This window comes from Thunnus maccoyii, chromosome 5, assembly GCF_910596095.1.
Source record: "Thunnus maccoyii chromosome 5, fThuMac1.1, whole genome shotgun sequence".
NCBI lineage: Eukaryota > Metazoa > Chordata > Actinopteri > Scombriformes > Scombridae > Thunnus > Thunnus maccoyii.
In genome coordinates this window covers 10,154,783-10,169,793 of record NC_056537.1, presented here as the reverse complement: position 1 = coordinate 10,169,793, position 15,011 = coordinate 10,154,783, and the positions used below count along the sequence as shown (strand labels likewise).

Sequence of the window (15,011 nt, the reverse complement as noted above, 5' to 3'; positions counted from 1 at the left end):
TCCCCACTCAGTGTTATATTTATTATACATACAGATATATGGTGCCTGTAAAAAGTATTCACCACTCTTGGAGTGTTTTGTCATGTTTTGTTGTCTTAAAACATTGAATCAAAGAGGATTTAATATGGTTTATTTGACAGTGATCAACACAAAAAGACCCTTTAATGTCAAGATGAAAACAGATCTCTACAAAGTGATCTAAATTAATTACCAATTTAAAAAATAAAGAATACATCATCTGTTGTACATATAAAATATTGATCTGAAAAGTAACTAGTATCTGTAGCTGTGAAATAAATGTAAAAAAGTACAATGTTTTCCTCTGAAATGTAGTGGAGTGCAAGTATAAAGTAGCATAAAATGGAAATACTCAAGTAAAATAAAAATACCTCAATATCATATTTAAGTATATTACTTGAGTAAATGTATTTAATTCCACCACTGCTTACTGCTCCACTACATTTCAAGGGAACTAATGTACTTTTTACCCAAGTAATGTTACATTTGTTTGACAGCTACTATACTTTGTAGATTAAGATATTCTGTACATACAAATTATATGATCATATAATTTATAAAATATGATAAAATGTTAGATTAAACTACCCAACAGTATATAAAATAGCTAAATTAGCATCACCATGACCCACTACAACATTAAAGTGCTGCCACAAAGTAACGCATCAGTAATAATAATCAGTTGACATACATATAATATAACACTGACAGAGGCTATTCTGCATAATGAGTACTTTTACCTTTGAAAACTCTAACTATGTTCTACAGATAATACTTCTGTAATTTTACTTATATAAGACTTTGAATGCAGGACTTTACATGTAAGGAAGTATTTTCATATTGCCATACTGACACTTATACTTACGTAAAATATCTGATTATTGATAAAAGCGAGACAGATCCATTTGGTGGTATATGACCTAAAATTAACTTGCAATGAAGATTAAACACTTATTCTCCATATTTGTTTAATTATTTATTTACCTCACAAGAAGGCTACTGTATAATTACACCTGTTACTCTGATGTGTTGATTATCATTAAAGCAATGCTACCATAAAGATAAACTATTTTACCTGCAGGCACTCAGGCATTACATACAGGCAGCCTTGTTAGCTGTAACCTAAAAGGCCCTTAATAATTCAACGATACAAAAGTTTCAAACTTTTAGTTCCACTGAAAAATAGTATTAAGTTGGAGAATTTGCATTCACAGCCAAGAAAAGTAGCATAGCGCTAAATCCTCGAACTATTTTTCTATACTTCATACGTATTATACCTGTCATTTGTGCTATTCTGTGATCAAGCTTGTATTTGTCACATGCGCATAAAAATGTGCAGTGAAATACACTGTGGCAAATTCTTGAGGCTGTGCTAAAGTGTGAGCACTAAAGAAAAATAATTAGAATAAGAGTTTAAAAAAAATAAAAATGGAAAAAGGGATATAAAATTTAAAGGTACATTTTTAAAATAAATGTATAGTACCAAACGTATACCTTGGGCCAGTGTGTCGATGGGCTGTGCAATTTTTCAGTAAATAAAAATGTAAAATATACATGTGTCACATACATGTCATAAAATTTTGAAAATGCCCAAATGCAAATATGCAGATGTGCAGGGCAGATAGCCTTGAGTCTTTGGGGTGCTCCTGGGCCTTATATGCCATTCACAGACGCTGGTTGTCATTCCTGGTGTTTGAGCTGGGGTGTAATATTCAATCAAGCTGGCAGTGTTTTTACAGATGATATCTCCAACTGTAAACCATATCTCACTGCAACAGTTGTCTGCACCCCAGCAATCCCAGGTCATTCCAACAAGATAAACAAGTGGTCAGACTGTTACTGTTGAATTGCTTTTATTTCAAACAGCATTCACACAATACACTGTATTCTTGAGGCACATTCACATCAAGTGCTAAATAACTTCATGCATGGTTGAATGTAGGCTACAGCTTTGTTGAATTGAATGCAAATGCTGATTGTAAATGAAAATATTGCTTCATTATTTGGCACAGTAGGAAATGTTGTCTATTGTATGACCACAGGTGTATTATTTTTGGACGATTGTAAAAGTGAGGTGAGGAATGCAGTTGGAGTTTGACCAAAAACGTAGAGTAGGTTCTGCTTGGAAAAATCCAAAATCACAATAATGCGTAAGGCTGATGATTTAGTTCGCAGATATTTCACGTGATAAGTCACATTCAAAAGTTACAACAAAACAGCACTATTGCACAATGTCGTAGAGAATACCTCAGACAGATAAAAAGCCATCTTGACATTCTGGCTTTCACCAGACCCTTGTCATTATCTTAATTTTAACTGAAAAACTGCTTATTAGCAATATTACCATTCACATTCCAGCTGCAAAGAGGTACCTATTGGAGAAACGTCTTTAATGCTAACAAGAAGTCTGCACATTCAGAATGTCGTGGCGTTTCCTGTAACATAAAAGGAACTGTAAACCCATTTAAAGGGGTTAGTATACTTTATATCACATGTTAAATTCCCAGAGGTGTTTTGATAGTAATTAATTGACCAGCAACAATATTGGTGTTGAATATAGAGTTAGGTATGAATGGACTGACTGTCTGGGATGTTTATTAAAGTGTAATATGATGGAAAGCATGACTTTGCACCCAGAATTTAGAAGAAAAACATAATAATGGCAATAAGAAGAATGTTGTAGTACACTATTTACACTGTTAATTAAGCTTATGCAACTTGTATTGCATTAATTATGGTAAAAATAGAACAATATAACATGATATTAATATGCTGATTACATCTGATTTGGCCACCCTGTAACAACTGCTACAAATTACAATTATTTCACCTGGATAAGAGTACCTGGATTTTTTTTTTCAAAAGCACAATAAATACTGAACATACCAAAACCTCTATTATTTATCAGTCTCACTGTTAACAAATTACACAAGCAAAACCAATAGAGCTAACGCAACTCGGCTCTAAAACCGCTACGAAATCAATCAAGGAGGCGCAGTCAATGACAAATGAGTGTTTTCCTGAAAGAGAAGTGATTTCACTCCTCCGTCCAGTCGGTCATTCTCTAGACAATATAATAGGCTACAACCAGAGTAGGCACCATGCAGAAAGGGGGGTCACGCCTGCAAAGGCTGGGCTCAATTAAAACTCACTGCAAAGTCCAAACTGCAACTTCTGATTTCTTTACTTTTGAGAAAAGGAAAAAAATATCCACATATTCATGTCTCCTTTGCTGTTGTTGGAGTGGAGAATCGGGTTTCAGCGTGATTCTAAAGCCAAGTGAACAAGATAGAAATGAGGGAACTACACAATTTAAAGGATAAGACTGGCGATTTTCTATATTTTTATTCAACTTCTACCTTAGTTTGTTTAGAAACAGCTCCAAAGAGTAATAACAGCAATCACATTTTCAGTCTAAGGAGAGTAGTTTGTTGTACGGCAGACGCCATTGCGCATGCGTAGGAATGCAGTTCTGTTTACAGAGCTTCACTAGGAACTACTCTCCTTGTAGTGAAAATGTGTTTGTTTTTATTACTCTTTGGAGCCGTTTCTAAACAAACCATGGCAACCATTGTCTTCGGAGCAAAGGAACATGTCATGCCCAGTGCAACGGTGTGGTGTGACATGTTTTTAATAGTTTTTCGCCAAAAACGAAGGTCTACGACACAGAGGAATACGATATATCAGGCTTTGGATAAACACACAATACTTGTGAGTTAGAGCAATTTATTGTTGGTTTTGCTCTGCTTTTTTTTTATTGTTGGCAATAATAAAAACACAGAAAATCACCAACCATATCCTTTAAAACCTCATCTGTTACTTTGAGCAGGTGAACTGGGTAATTTGGGAAATGGGCTGTTCCTTCATAAACGCCAGCCTCACCCATAATGCAGAGACAGAATGGAGCCAAATAATAGAAAGTGTGTAATTGATCCAGGGATCAATAATAGACCCAGTTCAGGGTCAAACACTAGCTTATCAGATTCCTCCCCCTTATATGATGATAAGGTGTTTACTCCAATTTGTTAGAGTGACACAGACCACACGCAGTATCCTCCTGTGGGCCACAATGTAAACTCTATGCTACAGATTTGAACATGGCACCCAACAAGGGGAGAGGTGAAAGGAACATGAAGAAGCGGGTGTTTTACTTGAAACAGGTCGGGTATGCGCAAGAGTCGAGAGGACTAGATCCTGCGCAGAGGGTGCCACATGGACACAGGCTTCCTCAGAGTGGCCAGCATCTGGTTCCAGTGGGTAATCCCCATCCCGCTGGCCTCTGGACCGATGATCACGTGACCCAGGTTCTCGCCCCGACCGTCGTCTGTGGCCTCTGCCACCGTCACCCTCAGGGAGAGCTCCTGCAAACAGTATTACATGGTTACACAACCTGCTATGTAAGCATGACTCTGCATCTTCTTTACAGCGTGGTTCATCCAAAACTTAAGTTAAATGAATATGTTTAATAACAATATTGCTATTTTTTTTATTGTTCTTGGCATTTTTACCTCAACACCTTTTACAAGCATTTAATTTTATTACTGTCTAGTTGGCTCACTTTGTAAAAAGCCAGAAGCCTATAAAAGCAATTACATTATCTTTGGGCTTTAACATTTTTTACAGGTGGAACCATGCATTTAAAGGCACTTTACATAATACAGGAACCTTATGTTTTTAATTCTCTTTATATCCGCATTCTTTCCTACTTCTGGATCCAAACTAATGTTTGTTTTATTGTATTAAATGCATTATTTGTTTTACAAGAATAGAAGCATATTAGTTAGCATATAATTACACAAAAAACACATTCACATAAATCACAATAAGATAGGACCTGAGAGGTATGATGGAGAGAGGACTATTTAAAGCTCTGTTAAGTATTATTATTATAATCATGATTACATGATACAGTATGCATTGTTTGCTTCATTGTATTGTTTATTGTATGCTTTAACTAAACATGTAACTACACAACTATTCATGATCTGTTTGGACACAACTGTTCATATTCTTTTTGTTGCTTTATGAATTATATTACTGTTGTTACTGTTGGCAGTGTTGGTTTATTATTTTATTTTTGTACTTGCACCTTATCTTATCTTTTTTCCGTAATCTAAATTCCCCTTTTGCATGAATACATTTTCCTATTCAGGAAGGGTTTGGGCCACAGTCTAACTCTGAAGTGTTACCTGCAGGACGAGGGATGGCACAGAGAAGATCATGGCTTCATTGAAGATTGGGTTTGTGTCGTCCCTTTTGGTGGATGTCTTCTTCTTGCTGATCTTCCTGCCGTCTTGCAGGAGATACACTTTGACAAATGGGTCTGATCGGGAGAATGGAAGAATTAGATGAGGACAGCATTACTGTACATCTTTCAGGTCTCTAAAAAACAGACTACCTGTAATAAACATGTACACACACTCAGTGTGTAGAGCATGCAATAAACTCCTCATTAAAGATTAATCAACTAGAAGCTGAGTCCTGTATGCAAAATTAGCTCTGTGGATGATAATGACAGTGTGTCAATAGGTGACCTTTGTTGGTACAATGTTAATGTGGACATTTAATGTGATGAACAAGTGATTTAAGTCCCATCTGCCTGTCTGGATGAAGATAAATGAATCCTCTGGGAGTTGGCATTAAGCATCTTTTATTACTGAATCAGTTAGTATTCTCCTCAGTGGCGGGATATGCATAATTTAAAAAACTAGAGAGAGACTTAATGGCAGAAAGAGACAGATAGAACATAGTTTATACAGAGATAAACACACAGACACTCACAAACTCAGATCGCTCACTTTGACATACATTCATAAATAAAACACAAACACACACCAAGGCGAACAAACGAGTGTCCCTGACCTGCAGTGTTCTTGCTGTTGGTCCACACCAGGTTCTTACATTTGGCCACAACCACTGTGAGGCGCTCTGCTGTTGGCAGGTAGCTGAGAGACAACAGGATCTCCCCGACTGCATCCACAGCCTGCAGAGTCAAACCAGAGTACGGCAGATATGAAATATAACATGACATGTGCCAGAGTGGACGATGCTCTGACAGAGAGCACTTTAGAGAATCAGGAATCTTCTTTCTTGCAAATATTCAACCTTAGATAATCCGGAGCTGTTAAATAGCATCTGTGATGTTCAACACGCTCCAAGTGTGTCATTTTGTTTATTTGATAAGGAGGATAGTATCATAAAGCATCAACATTGTTGCTATGGTTACCTACATTTCAATATCTGTACTGTATCAGTACATCATGCACTGAATTAGAACAATGGTTAAACTGGGACCACATTTGTGATGTCTTGATATACAATTTTAACATAGTCAATCAGAAAGAAGCACTTTTGAGGACATAGTATAAATGCATTTATTGAATATATTTTTTATTATAATGGATTACATTACAAAGATCAGTATGTATAATCAATATTTCAGGATTTGCTGTTTGCAAGTAAGCCACTCAACTCTGATCCTTGTACTGTATGTGAGTGGTGGTGTTTTGCTGAATGTCCAGCAGGGGGTCCCAGACACCACAATGCTTTCTATACACATTATAATGTTCAGTACGTTGTATTTATGCACTTATGTTTATGTTAGTTTGTTGTGAAATTATAGTGCAGAAACTGGAAATGAGTTTGTAAATGAGTACTGTAATGCAACTCACCTTATTGACATCCTGAAGGTAGAGCCAGGCGTTGAACGGTCTGATGGTCAGGTCCAGGTCTGACAGCTTGAGATCTGCTATCCCCGCACTGATATTTCTCTCATCAGCATCAATACCAAAAGCAGCAAATCTCAGGCTGCACTCATCCAGACTGGACAAGTCCAGAGGGATGGAGAAGCGCTCATCAAAAATCACGGTGTATGCATTTGTCTGGACCTGCGGGAAGCAGAAGATAGTAGAAATGTAGGCTTTTAAACTGTTTTGAGTTGCTCCTTAGGAATTTTACATAATCACACACAGAGGTAATAAAAACACCTGAATCAGACCTTATTTGCATCAGTAATAAAATAAATTACACAAAGCGTGAGTCTAACTTTACAAGAAAAGATGTTTTGTAGGTTGTAACATCTGTTCTTCTCTTCATCCTCTCCCTGACCTGTTTGATGTCAGGCTGACAAGCACAAAAGTATCAAACACTTTCTCCTTATTAGATAATAACTCAGTCAATTGTAAAACAAACAAACAAAAAACTCTTGTTCACTGAGGTAAAATGGATCCATTCACTGTTTTCCCAGTCTATGTCCACATATATCCATTTATTTTTCCTAAAGTCATTACCACAGCATCACATACAGACATCAACAAAGCAGCATTGCAGCTTTTCTTTAAACTATTTCTCATAAATATACTTTTAAACAGATGTTGCACTGTCACTCTACAGGCTGCAGAGAGGGAACTACACTTTTTCTTTTCAGAGTTACCTGATAAACATTTGTAGTCTCCATTGTTGTGGTACTTGGGATACTCTTCCCCATCATGTCACATCTCTAAACACTGCACATTTCTTCAGTATGCTGCTAAAAGATGTTTTTACTGGAATCATCCTGGAGGATGAGATTTTTTATTTTTTCTGTATTTTTTTGTCAACCAGTGACAAAGTCAAGGGGATTCAAATGACTAATGATTATTATATTTCTTTTCTTGGCAGCAAAAAACAGCTTTTAAAATGAAAAATATAATCTGAAGGCAGTTTGGCCTGTCCAGCAGTATTTTAGATCAAAGTGAGAGACTCTGCTGCCAGAATGACCAACAATTGCTTTGAGGCTAATGCTGATTTTCAGCCATCAGATGCTGAAGCACGTGTTGAAACCAGGATTTACAAAGCAGTCAGAAGTTACCAGGCAACTAGTAATGTGCATGTAATGATGAGAGTGGATTTAATAATAGCCCTTTTTCTCACCAGTGTTTGTTCTTGAAGTGTGAAATACAATGGTAAACATTTCTGCTAAATATATCTGAAATAAGAACAGCTTTCTTTTGTACAAGTACAGTGAAACCCAGTAAAATTATAAAAGCACGTGCTGTGCAAGGTCACCAGGAGTTGTTGTCGACAAAAAGTAAAATAGTAACTCTCTGTATTATAAAAGGATTGTGAATTCACAGCACAGGGTCTACAAATCAGCCTGTGAGGCTGACCTTGGATTGTGCCTCATATCAAACAGCTGAATAGCGTCATAATCATACATCCACCTACACCTACAGCCTCACTGCTGTATAAATATGTACATCTTTCTGGCAGCCGAAGCATACAGACCTGCTCTCAATCCACAATATATGATTGTCTGGCTTATCATTCATGGGATAACAATGGCGAGGTGTGAGGTGAAAATGAGGCAATAAAAAGCTCAGAGACAGGCACATGTGTGTGTGTGTGTGTGTGTGTGTGTGAGCTACAATTCAATTCAGACTTCATTAAGGACACAGCTCATGGGGGATCCATAGCAAAATAAAATACAAAGAGGAAAAATAAATAAATAAATGAACAATATCTAAAAAAAAAAATAAAAAGAAAAAAAGAACAAGAAATCCACAAAAAAAGACATCCACAGTGATCAGACATTTGCATACAGGCTAGAATGCCAATGGTTCCACATTCTAGACGAGAACCTGATGGGACTCAGTTCAGGGTTAGATAAGGCTGAAATAATACCATTTGCAGAATCAGATAACTTACACGTACACCTACAGACAGGTGACAATTTAAAGGAAAAACCTGAGTGGAGAAACATAACAAATGCAGATGCTTCCACACAGGCGCACTGCATGGTACGATTAAGCAATTAACATCCAATCATGTTCTGTGGCATGTATAAAAATGCTGAGTTTAAAAATGCCAGGTTTATTCTGATTTTGTGTCAAGATGGCAAGAGGAAAAGATCTAAGTGAACTTTGAAAGAGGGTTCATTGTTTGGGCATGGATGGCAGGAGTTTCAGTCACAAAGACTGCTCAACTGGCCACTGTTTCAATAGGAACAGTGACTGAAGTGACGTGCATTTAGATTTATGGGAAAGACATCAGTAAATAGGGTCGGAAATTGTGGTCGACAGTGCATATTTGATGACTGTGATGCTCGTGCATTAGTGAGATATGTAAGAAAAAACAGAAGAGCAACTCTTCCTCAGGTGACTGAGAATGTCAATGCAGGACGTGATCAGAATGTCTGAGCAAGAACAGTCCATCAGCAATTACATAGAGAGGGATATTACAGCAGGGCTGCAGTGCATAAATCCCTCATTACAAAGATGAATGCACATTTGAGAGCTAAGTGGTGCAAAAATCATAGGCACTGGTCCACAGAGATGTGGAAAAAAGTGATATGGTCAGATGAGTCACCATATTCTGGGCGAGTGCATGTGTTGCGTACACCAAGAGAACGGTACAGGCCTGAATGTTTGACCCTACAGTGAGGGGATCCGGTGGCTCTGTTATTGTTGTTGGAGGCATTTTGCCGGCAAGGTTCGGGTCCACTTGTCGCCTTAGAAGGAAGGGTCACTGCAAATCAATACAAAGTTGTTCTGAGTGATCACCTTTATCCTATGCTGAAACATGCTATGGCCTTCACAGTCACCAAATCTCAACCCAGTTGAACACCTATGGGAGATTTTGGACCGATGTGTTAGACAGCACTCTCCACCACCATCAACAAAACATCAAATGAGGGAATATCTTTCTGGAGAATGGTGTTCATCCCTCCAGTAGAGTTCAGAGACTTGTAGAATCAATGCCAAGGTGCATTGAAGCTGTTCTGGTAGCACATGGTGGCCCAACACCCTACTAAGACATTATGTTGACCTTTTATTTGTCATCTGTCTATATATAATATTTCTTATTACAGCAGAGCAGGTGTTGGTGCACCAACATTAACAAACCTAAACCTTAACCTTGGCTTGCACTGCAGCTTCTTGGTGCTTTAAGCAGCAGCCTCATACTGTCATTATAAGCCACTGTGAGCCTCTGCATGCTGCCCTTTCTGTAGCAATGCCACAGGTGGGCAATATATAGTGGGGTACAAAAAGCTTTAAAAACAGAGGTCTTCACAGTCACTGAACAAAAACTGAATTTACAAGCCAACATGTTTGCTTGTGCGTACAACTTTCGACATTTGTCTGTAAATGTCCTTTTCATCTGATAGATCATTGGTTGTGTAATGGCCTAAATATTTAGCCTCATTACACACTTTAAGGGCAATGCCAGACCTCAAGAAATCAAGAAATACTAATTTTCTGTCTTCCCTACTTCTAACAATCATAATATTATTCTTATTTGCATTATATCTGATGTTGAAATCTATACCATATTGTGAACATACCCTCAATAACTGTTGAAGACCAGCACTACATGGAAAGAAAATCACCAAATCATCTGCGTACATTAGGTGGTTAATGAGAGAATTACCAACCATGCACCCTGTTCCACATCCTTTTAACTGCATTGACAGATAATCCATATTGATGTTAAAAAGAAAAAGAGACAAAATACCACCTTGTCGAGCTCCATTTTTCACATGGAACAGAACAGATAAAGAATTTCCCTGTTTAACTCGCATCGTCTGATGATCATACCAGAAAACCAGGATTCTCACTAGAAATCTAGGAACCCCTCTTTGATATAATTTGTTAAATAATTTTTCATGATTTATATGGTCAAAAGCTTTAGTGGCATCAATAAAACACATAAAAATTGTGTGATTTTTCCTTTTGTATTCATCTAAAATCTCCTTTAAGGCAAAAATACACATATCAGTGCCATGTTTATGTTTAAAACCAAACTGGTTTATTAAGTAGAGTTCTCTGCAGCACTTTGGATAAAATGCTGGTTAAAGATATAGGCCTGTAATTCTCTGAACTATTTAGTTTACCAGCTTTATCTTTAATGACAGGCACTATTATAACAGATAAAATAGAGTCATGTAGAATACCATGGACTAATAAACCCAATAAAATAAATAGCAAGCAGAGGATAGAGTTTTTTACCAGCAACTGTTCAGCAGTTATATTATCCATACCCCATGCCTTATTATCTCCATCATGACTGCATCATGGACTTCTTGTGGGGTAACAATCACATCCTCATTATTATCTATGTTGCCCACTATAAACAAATTGCTTTTAACACAGTTGAACAGATTCATATTAATGTTTCACCAGTGAGAAAGTTTATTTGAGCCACTTACTCCATCAATATTCAATGGTAGAGATGTTTTACAATTATTCATAACTCTGACTTCTTTCCAGAAATCATTAAGACTATTGTTTTGCAACTTCCTCGCAAGTGAGTCAGACCTCAGTGCACTCTCATTCGTTCTGATAAATCGAAGGGCATATGTAAAATTTGCATTTGCACGTTTCTTATATTCAAATAAGGGTCCATATTTATTTCTACCTGACTCAACCCATGCTTTAAAAGCCCTTCTAGCCTAAGCATGAAGCTCCTCTACATATTCATTCCAACCTGGCTTAGCATTGTACACATTAGTCTTTAATTTATTTAAAAGGCCTGCTGGAGATAAAGAGACCTGGTATCATGCCTTGGACTATTTTAGTGCTATGGTCAGTAGTGGATTCACCAGCCTCATATAAGCCTTTATCTTAAGAATGTAGTCTTTCCAAGTCGTGTTTAGCTAAGAATGTCTCTTGAACACACAGTATGTCACAGTTCTCCAAGAGCTTGTCCACAACAACACAACGTGATTTGTCTACTTCACTGTGGCCAACACACAGTCCTCACACATTATATGACACAATACTGATTTTCATATAGGGGATTTCATTTCATGTTAACTACATTGTCTTTACTGGCTGCTGTCATTTGCCCAAGCAAATCCCATGCGGAGCTACAGGTGTAATCACAGAGCGCTCCACAGGTGATCCACAGGCCTCAGCTCTGGGTCTATAAGCCTCATAATAACGATGGACATAGGTCTCAGTTTGCCAAAGTTGTGGATCGTACATATCAGCAACTTTGTAACATTCAGCAGTGACATGAAACAAGGTGAACCTGCTCCGGGTTGAATCAATCTTCCAACACTGTCCAATTTCTCAGTCAAATAAGTACTAGGAGTGTCAGCATCAAGATTAGGGGAGAATCTTGTAGCAAACACACTCACCAGCATGGTTTTAACCACTTGAGTTACTCTCAGTGCCGGTATCAATTATTCTCATTTTCTTCTTCTCTCGTTTCAAATGAGATTGCATAGCGCAGGGTTTTGGCTGCATGGCTGTGTTTTGGGAAACGTGCTTTAGTCGCTGTCCCTCTTTCACAATAATGCTCCACTGTGGGGACCATGATCGTGTTTGGGGTGGTGTGCTCACTGTTGCTTCATCCAATATCTCTTCCTGGCGAGCGGAGCATGGTCTGTGCACCTCTCTTTCCTGATATGCACAGGTCTCAGGGTCCAAGCCAGGGGGACCACGCTACTTTTTCATTGCTGACATCCAGCAATCCAAAGCTGCAGTAGCCGCCCCCAGGTTCTCATTCACACTTGCCTGTGCTTCCAGGGCCCTCCTCAAGCTAGAAACTCCTTGGCTCAAATGCTCAACGCTGCTAAGCAGCGCTGATGCATCCATGCTGCCAAACCCGACAGGTGGAAGCTTATCCAAGTAGTGCGAAACAAACCTGGAAATATTTTCTGCCCTGATGTTGTTAATGTCCTTCTGTGAGTCTTTGTATGAGACATAGCGTTACATAGTTTTCGGACAGACTTCAAATAGAAGCCTCTTGGACTCTTCAATCCACTCAGATGAGAAGTTGTTTGAAGCCAGCAAAATAATTTCATTGTAGCTTACAAGGAAGTTCAAAAGCTCCTCTTCCACTATCACCTTGCCACCAGCCATTTTATAAATCTCGGGTTTTGTATGAGAGCAAACACCGCCTCCAGCACATGCATGCACCGCCACCCCCGCCATCTTGCTAATATACGGTAAACAGAGGAAGGGACAAAGGGAGAATGAGAAAGAAGAAGAATGGCAGGCTCATTACTTCAAGCAAAACAAAATCAAGAAGCACTGACAGTAAATAAATCGGGAGGAAAACGAGATGAGGGGAAAATGGGCAAGGAAAGGCATGGGAGACAGAGAGAGTGATAGACAGGTGACAGGCAGCACAAAAACAAGAAACAGTGACAGAAAAGAAATGCAGGAAAAAAGAGAGAGAATATAATGAGTGAGAGAAAGCAAAGGAACAGAGAGAGGGAGGGAGGGAGCGAAAAGCTAGCTTGGCCATCAGGGTGAGTGGAGCTGATGTCAGCATTTCCTTTGGTCTTCACCTCTCCTCTACATTAAAGAAGGAGCCACTAAAGCCGTCGCATCAGTGGCTGCTTCCACTATTATTACACCCAGCCTGAGCACATTAATACAACAAAACAACATGCTCAAGTAAAAGGAGCCCTGATGACTCAGTGTGGCGTCCCTGGCAGCCTGTACAAAACCACAGTCACAGGAGGTGCTATGCTGATGACTCACAGCCAGGCAGGAATTAGTAAATTTTCTGGCAACGTGTAGCTAAGAGCAGAAGGCAAGTGGCAGGTGTAGCAGATGGAAGAATGTAGCCCTGTTCTTCTCTTGTCAGAGTAGTCACATAGATTTAAGCTTTTATGAAACTGTTTCAGTGAAGGATTCAAGTAATTTGCTATAGGAAGTAATACTCAAGATACTTTTCTACCAAGGGAACAATAAACATGAGAATCTACAGCCATGCTATAGTGGCTCTGTGAGGCTGCGGCACAGTGATGTGTTGAGCTAAATGCTAACATAAGACTGCTAACATGCTGATGCAAAGCAGGTATAGTTTTACCATGTCCATCATCTTAGTTCAGCGTGTTAGCATGCTAACAGCTGCTAATTAGCACTAAACACAAAGCACAGCTGAGGCTGAAGGGGATGTGATTAGTTTTGCAGGTATTTAGTCATAAAACAAAGTATTGGACTAATTAAATTTTTGACCCAATGATAGCGCAAAAAAAATCTGGGGATCATGTTATTACAATTCATCCTGAGGGGGACATGAATGTCTTCATCAACCTTCATAGCAATCCACAGTTGTAGAGGCATTTCACTACAAATCACAAAAGTAAACCCTATGGTGGCGCCAGAGGAAAAGTCAAGGGATCACAAACATCAGTAGGATTCATTGTCTGGGAACCGTGAATGTCTGTACAAAATTTTGTGCAATCAATCTGGTAGATGTTGAAATATTTCAGTCTGGACCGACCAAGACTGAGTTTGTTATCCATAGAGCCATGCAGTACCATGGCTAAAAAAAAATGTTCTCATCACATCTCATCTTATATGTATGGAAGCACTTTTCTGCTAAAAAAAGATTTTTAAAAATATGCATGATTAAAACAAAAAATACTCACAGTGAAAAGTTGGACTTCTATCTCATAATTTCTGCTCAAATTTATGCTAAGTCAGTTACTATGAGTATTTTTAATTTGATCATGTCTAAATGAACATCATTTTTTTCCTCAGCTGCATTTTCTGGAAGGTTTTTGATCAACAGTTTATGTAAAAATAACCAGATCGAAATATTAGTTTTGACTAATACAGAAACTCAAATACTTAAATATGTGAACTTCATCACATTGTCTTGCCTGCTGATTTGCAGAACTGTCCCCAAGGACCTATTACACCCTGAGAAATTACAGGATATCTACCCGTGTATGAACAGTATGATAAAATCTCTTATGGTTGACAATTTTATTTAGTCTATCATCATATCACCCAACCCTATTATCTCATCTCCACCGACCCTTATTTTAATGCGACCTGTAGCATTTTCAGACCAGATGAACTGAAAATGAATCCCTTCTCAATGTGAGAAGGGATTATAAACATTCATAATGCCACATATCATAATCATAATATCATATAACATAATCACAATGGCACATACCATCATCATTATAATGTGAACTGCAGTTAAAATCTGAATCACTCAAACTGAGTGACCTCAAAGTCAATCACGTCTACTCCTGATGAAGG

The 15,011-nt window shown here is 38.2% G+C and overlaps 1 protein-coding gene across 2 annotated transcripts in view; it reads right to left on the bottom strand.

Moving 5' to 3' along the window:
- Positions 1–3,765: 3,765 nt before the first annotated feature.
- The window catches only part of syt12 (synaptotagmin XII), a 28,494-nt gene continuing 17,248 nt past the window's right edge, over positions 3,766–15,011 (bottom strand). For both annotated transcript variants that reach the window (XM_042412320.1, XM_042412319.1), the window contains exons 6-9: positions 6,690–6,905; positions 5,881–6,001; positions 5,208–5,341; positions 3,766–4,379 (exon numbers count right to left, since the gene is read on the bottom strand). In XM_042412320.1, coding sequence (XP_042268254.1) covers positions 4,206–4,379; positions 5,208–5,341; positions 5,881–6,001; positions 6,690–6,905 — 645 coding nt within the window. In that variant the 3' untranslated portion in view covers positions 3,766–4,205. The remainder of the gene's footprint in view (positions 4,380–5,207; positions 5,342–5,880; positions 6,002–6,689; positions 6,906–15,011) is intronic.